The following is a 6,227-nucleotide window of genomic DNA, read 5'->3' on the forward strand; positions in this document are numbered from 1 at the left end:
AGAAAAAAATGAGTAGAAAAACGATTGCATGTCTGTTATGTATACTTAAATAACTGCTACTCTATTGTTTACCTGGCCAAAGGAATGTTAATGGCAAGACCAAACTAGTTTACTTAAGTGCTATCTCAACATAATGTGCAAAGTAATAGGCAAGATATCAACATTACACCAAATGAGGGTGATAACATATGAGTGCTCTCCTTTATTATCGATACCCTTGGTAAAGTTGAGCAAAAATGTATGAACAACAGCCATTCTTTTTCCACATCCTCAGTTAAAAATATTTAATCAAACCTTTTAATTAAAATACAATTGTTCTAAATCTTTATATAAATATTTTTGTCAAACTTTTCATCTGTACCCCTGCATTTAGTTTGTGCACCCTCCCCTTGCCAAGATAAAAGCACATAGCACATTTCATCTACAATAATCCTTGATGTGGGTGAATATACAATAATGGATCTGAGACTGTTAACTGCAGAATCACTTCAGATCCTCTTTGCCACTGCTGGGACATCATCTTCAGTTGGTTAGTGGCTGGCAGCTTGGTCTGCAAAATCTTCTTAACAAGAGAGCACCACCTGCTGGATGAACTGCTGGGATTGGCCGCACACAGCCCGACTGGCTAGGCAAGAAGAAGCTAGAGCTAACACGTGACCTGCTTGATGTACTATGCACAGCTGTGTAATGTTAGGCAAGTTGAGCACATGCCTCCAACAGAGCAATGTGCAATAGGGAATTATCAGGCATCTTAAATGATAAACAATACAACCAACAGTATCTAAAGCACCTACATCTATTACATAATGTAAAAAAAATATTGTCCTGGAAATATTGTGAGAACAACATTTTTAAATCTTTAAATATTGTGAGAACAACATTTTTAAATCTTTAAATATTGTTCTCAAGTTAGACATCACAGCCTAGTGCAAACCACAGGTCAAGCAAACATGCAATCTCTGTGTTCATTTAATTAAAATAATACATTTTATATTGTAACAATTAATTCCCTCAGCCTCCAATGACCCTTAATTCTAACATTCAGAATTCATTGATTCTATGTCACAATACAGAATTCAAGCCACAATTCCAAACTCATTATGACATCATAGTTAGGTTAGATTACAACAAGTTACATAACCAAAGACAAGAAGACACTACAGCCATTCAATACAATACTTCTTTAGTGATCATAGCCTACTTCTTAAACTGTAATTAGTCAGAATTTGCATAGAATAGACTGAATCTATTTCAGTGCAAGACTGAATCCACTGAACAGGTGAGTCAGAAAGTAATATGTGAAATAATTTCTGATATGAATTAATTTGAAATCAGCAGCTAGTTGGCAATTATAACAATACACATTGCTAGAGTCAAGTAATTAGCCAGAGAGTAGGCCTAACTTAAGTTGGATAACTGGCATGGTCAAACAGTTTAAAGAAATTAATAGGAAAAAGTATTAATTGAAAAATATATATATATTTCTTGAAGCAGACAGTGGTCAGTGAGAGGGAGACAGAGATGATGGAAAGTGAGGAGGTAAAGAAAAGCAGTGAGATGGAGGGACAAGAGAAAGACAGACAAAGAGAAATGGAGGGGCTAGTTAGAATGAGAAAGAGGATTGAGACTTGCATCAAGGTAGACCATCAACGATGGCAGCTAGAGAGAGACTTGTTGAACAAAGTTAACAAGATGAGGGAAGAACAAGAGCAAGAAAGACAAAGAGAAGTAGAAGAGCTTCTGATCAAGAAAGAGCAGAATGAGGATCATGTTGAAGTACAGAGCAACCAATGGAAGCTAGAGAGAGACGTGTTCACAGAACAGACAGAAAGAGATGTGTCAGACAGATATGAGATAGACAGCAAAATGGCTGAACTGAAGGTACTGAACACTGTGAACCTGGCCAAGTTAGAGAAGGTGATTGTGAACTGTACAAGGATGTTAGCTGAGAATGAAAGGGAGAGAAATGTGTTAAAGGAACAGAGAGAAAGCTTAGTGGCAGACAAAGAAAAGATCGAAATCCAAATGACAAACCTAAAGATGGAGAACATACTGAGGTTGGGCAAGATAGGAAAGTTGACAGTTAAGAACACAAGACTGTTAGCTGAGAATGAAAAGGCCAGAGATGTGTTAGAGAAAAAGAAAGAAAACACAGCAGCAATCAGACAAACATTGCTGCAAAAGATAGCAGAGGAGGAATTTGTGTACCTGGCCAAGGTGGAGACGGGGACAGTGGAGATCAACAGACTGTCAGATGAGAATGAAAAGGTGGACAGGGTCAGAGAGAGGAACAGATGGAAGTGTATCAGAAAGGGTTTGGAGACAGCATTGGCCAAAGCAGACCAGGAGAAGAATCAGACCCTAGAAGCCTGGAAGAAGGAAAGGGGGACATGGGCCAGGGTCACCGCTTGTCTGCAAAGTCTCTGGGATCAACGAGGAGAAAGATGGATGAAGGAGAAGGAGGAGATGAAAGAGAAGAGCACACAGGCAGCAGAGAAGTGGGTGACTGAGCTGAGAGAGAAGGAGAGACTGATAGAGGCTCTGGAAAGAGAAAAGATGATGCTTCTGAGCCAGCATGAAGATGAGAAGAGGGGATGGGAGATGGAAAAGAGTGAAATGGAAAAGGAGAGGTTGGTGCAGACAGGAGAGTGGGATAGAAAGAACAGTGAAATGGAGAAAATGAAAAAGGAGAAAGACAGATGGGTGATAGAAAAGAAAGATATGTTGGAGAGGATGAAGGATGCCCACATTCAGCTGTATCACATGCAGACTGTCCTGAGGTTCAGAGAGCACGAGCAGACACAGGTACAGTACTCCATCTAACCAGTCACAAGGTCACATGTCACCTAAGGGTCAAACTATCATATTCAGTAGATTAAGTTCTTCACACTGGAGGAGTGATATTAATATCTTAGATGACTATTTAACATACAGTTTGTGCTTTTTCTTTCAGAAGGAAACTAAGAAAGCCCAGGAAGCAAAGGAGAAGCAGGAGAAAATAGAAAGGAAAGAAAGAGAGATCCTGGAGAAAAAGAAAGAGAAAGAGATGCTCAGAGCCCAAAAAGCAGAACATAAGGACAAAGTGAGGGAGAGTAAGGAGAGGGTGAAAGCCCACCTGGATGAGGTGTCAAGGCAATATGACCAAAGGAAACACAAGGAGAAGGAAAGAAAAATGGTGTTGGAAATGGCATATGGCAAAGAACATTTGAAAAACATTCAAAAGTAAATGGTTGACATTCATTTAATAAAACAACATGAGCATTTTAATTATTTGTATGTGTTCATTGCTATGTGGACAAATAAAAGTGCAGATGGTTACTGGATATTACAATCCATGTTAACTTTGCTGGGAGACATAATATTTTAAATACTATATTTATCATCCTCACTCAGAATTGCTTACTGAAAGTGGTTCCCATTACATGAGAAATGTTGATATTTGCATGTGAATGTTATCAGTTACCTTCACCACTTTAATAATGTCCCTTTTTACATTGTGTCATACACCCATGGCTGAGTGATGAACAAAAATATGAATTTACTTGACAGGGAAATATTTAGATTTGTTTAAATCCAGATGTCATTTTAAATGGATTCTGATGTAATATGAATTGGTGTGTTTTGGTGTGTTTTCCTACATGATTAAAATATGTGCATTTTTGTATTAATACATGCATTGTAGTCAATGGCAATTGTGATGTTGTAAAATGTATCTTCCCCAAACCAACCTCTCAACTCTACTAACTTGCTCAGAGTGCCCTCCATTGTCATGTGTTGCAGAAGAAAGTCAGAAGGTGAATTTCTAAAGAGTGGCAAGAGGATTGATATACCCATCAACTTTGAGACACACTTTGACTTGTACTGTATAATGCAAAACATTTCTACATTTTCCGCTCTCCATGACAACCAAAACCAACTGTTTAAATATAGATACAGGGGAATGTGGATGGAAGATATCCCTATTTGGAGGATTTATGGAAACTTACATTTGATATATGACAAAATAACAATGAACAGGCCTTCATTAATGGATCACACACTATGAGAGACAATTGCTGATGTCAGAGGATTAGGTCAAGGGGGAAGGTCAGAGGACTAGGTCAGAGGGGACGGTCAGAGGATGTGGGAAGTGGGGTGACCCCTCGGACCCCCTGGGGTAACTCCTATTCAGCCAGGGTCCAGACATCATTCAACAACCTGTGTATTGGATCTGAGCCTAACCACTGTTTCCTTCAATTGCTGTATGAATTAAGGTTTGATTTGAGTATTCATCATGTTTTATGCAAAGTATTCTAATCTCCAGTGTCAGGGCCACTCTGGTTGCCTGGCGTGTGAGCCTGAGATGGCTACATGTCCTCCACTTCCCATAACTGGTGTACACACCCAAGTACCTTTACTTTATCAATTTAACAGTTTTGCTAGCAGCCAGCCCGACACTAGGACAGGTGATTTCTGTAACCAGACCATAACGTCAATGATTAGAAAGAAAGTGTTATGTTATATCAGTGTAGCTACTCATAGTCAGTCACTTTGTTTAAAACCTTTCTTAAAGTGACCGCATTCACCACAAAACCAGTCTGGATTATTTGTTTGTGTTGAATGCAAAGTATTTATTTGATTGTCTGGGTGCACAGGCACTATGTTGTTACTGCTTAATTTGACTGTTCACCCTATCTGACAGACCTACAGAGCTACGTCCTCACAATTTGTGTCATATACATACATTCTGTATTTTGATTTGATGCTTCTAGAGATTCTGAATCTCTCCACACGACTCCGCTGATGCTAAAATTAAAATGCAGCTAGCAAGCAATCTTAGACATGCAACAGTGTGTTCTGCTAACATAATTTTATTTTTCCTGCATTAGTATGATACATTTTGTAATGGCCCATTGCAGTTCTATGTTCTGTGTGTTTTAGTTCTAGTTTTCCTGTTTCTATGTTCAGTATCATATATCAGAATCATTAACCTTGTTTAGTCCCTATTTAAGATCCTCCTGCCCTACTGTTTCTTGTTGGTCAATGTTGTGTGTTTTCCGTGAGTTGTTGTATTAAGCTACGTTTGCAGTAGACACCTCTGTGCCTTTGTCATGCTTCCACCCTGCACCCTGACAGAGAGACCAACCAAAAAACAAGGACACAGCGGAGATATACATTGGAGGAGTGGGCGACTCCCAGACCGCCAGACCCAGCGAGGTTTGAGTTTGACCTAAGAAGGTGGGCTCACTTCAAGAGGCAGGTCAACCAGTTTGTCAGCCACTCTGAGTCACAGGCCCTGACAGACTGGGGCAGAGTGGCACAGGCCCTGACAGACCAGGGCAGAGTGGCACAGGCCCTGACAGACCGGGGCAGAGTGGCACAGGCCCTGACAGACCGGGGCAGGGTGGCACAGCCCCTGACAGACCGGGGCAGAGTGGCACAGGCCCTGACAGACCGGGGCAGAGTGGCACAGGCCCTGACAGACCGGGGCAGGGTGGCACAGGCCCTGACAGACCGGGGCAGAGTGGCACAGGCCCTGACAGACTGGGGCAGAGTGGCACAGGCCCTGACAGACCGGGGCAGAGTGGCACAGGCCCTGACAGACCGGGGCAGAGTGGCACAGGCCCTGACAGACCGGGGCAGAGTGGCACAGGCCCTGTTGTGGCTGTATGGGAGGGCCTGGATTTGGGCCGTCCAGTACACCAGGACTGAGGAGCGGAAGCTCTCCAGAAGCTCAACTAAATCCACATAGTACTGCCTGAATAGTTTCTTCCCTTTCCTGTATCCTTCATTAACTGGTTGTCTGCCCCATAAAAAAGAGATCCTAGCTACATCAAGACACCTCTTAACCGTTTACTGCAAATCAAGTAGCAGCTCTTCAGTGATGTATATATTACAGCATACAATATATTTTAAATGTTTTAACTTCCATGGTTCCTTGATTAAATGCATCTAATTCTGTTTTTATTTTTAGTTAGGATAACTATTATGCAACGTTTGTGGGGACTCAACACCTAATGCTCAACACCACCTGGCAGTCTGTAACCAGGCTGAATTCATGACTGGCCACTTGAATTTGATATGTAAATATGGGCAGAGCCTATTACCATGATAACCAGTCTATTAGCATGGTGAGCAAATGCTAAGAAAATTATAGTTCATTCAAAGGTTCTGATGCATGACTTGGGCTTGTTTTAAAATAAACTCGTTTAACATAAATACCCCTAATCAACCATACAGTCAAAATT

General features: G+C 41.1%; 1 protein-coding gene across 1 annotated transcript; it reads left to right on the plus strand.

The window, feature by feature from the left end:
* The first annotated feature begins 1,001 nt into the window (after positions 1 to 1,001).
* LOC117593892 (reticulocyte-binding protein 2 homolog a-like) lies at positions 1,002 to 5,731 on the plus strand. Its single transcript, XM_034290443.1, has 4 exons — positions 1,002 to 1,279; positions 1,495 to 2,805; positions 2,954 to 2,988; positions 5,116 to 5,731. The coding sequence occupies exons 2-4, from the start codon at positions 1,522 to 1,524 to the stop codon at positions 5,729 to 5,731; spliced, it is 1,935 nt and encodes a 644-aa protein (XP_034146334.1). The 5' UTR covers positions 1,002 to 1,279; positions 1,495 to 1,521.
* The last annotated feature ends 496 nt before the right edge of the window (positions 5,732 to 6,227 follow it).

The sequence above is a fragment of the Esox lucius genome, chromosome 24 (assembly GCF_011004845.1).
Source record: "Esox lucius isolate fEsoLuc1 chromosome 24, fEsoLuc1.pri, whole genome shotgun sequence".
NCBI classification, from domain to species: domain Eukaryota; kingdom Metazoa; phylum Chordata; class Actinopteri; order Esociformes; family Esocidae; genus Esox; species Esox lucius.

What these genes read in the sequence shown, in the direction of transcription:
- LOC117593892 (XM_034290443.1), top strand. Translation starts at nt 1,522, where the DNA reads ATGATGGAAAGTGAGGAGGTAAAGAAAAGCAGTGAGATGGAGGGACAA. An exon ending in GAGAGCACGAGCAGACACAG is followed by an intron (nt 2,806 to 2,953) that starts GTACAGTACTCC and finishes TTTTTCTTTCAG; the next exon opens with AAGGAAACTAAGAAAGCCCA. An exon ending in GCCCAGGAAGCAAAGGAGAA is followed by an intron (nt 2,989 to 5,115) that starts GCAGGAGAAAAT and finishes GCACCCTGACAG; the next exon opens with AGAGACCAACCAAAAAACAA.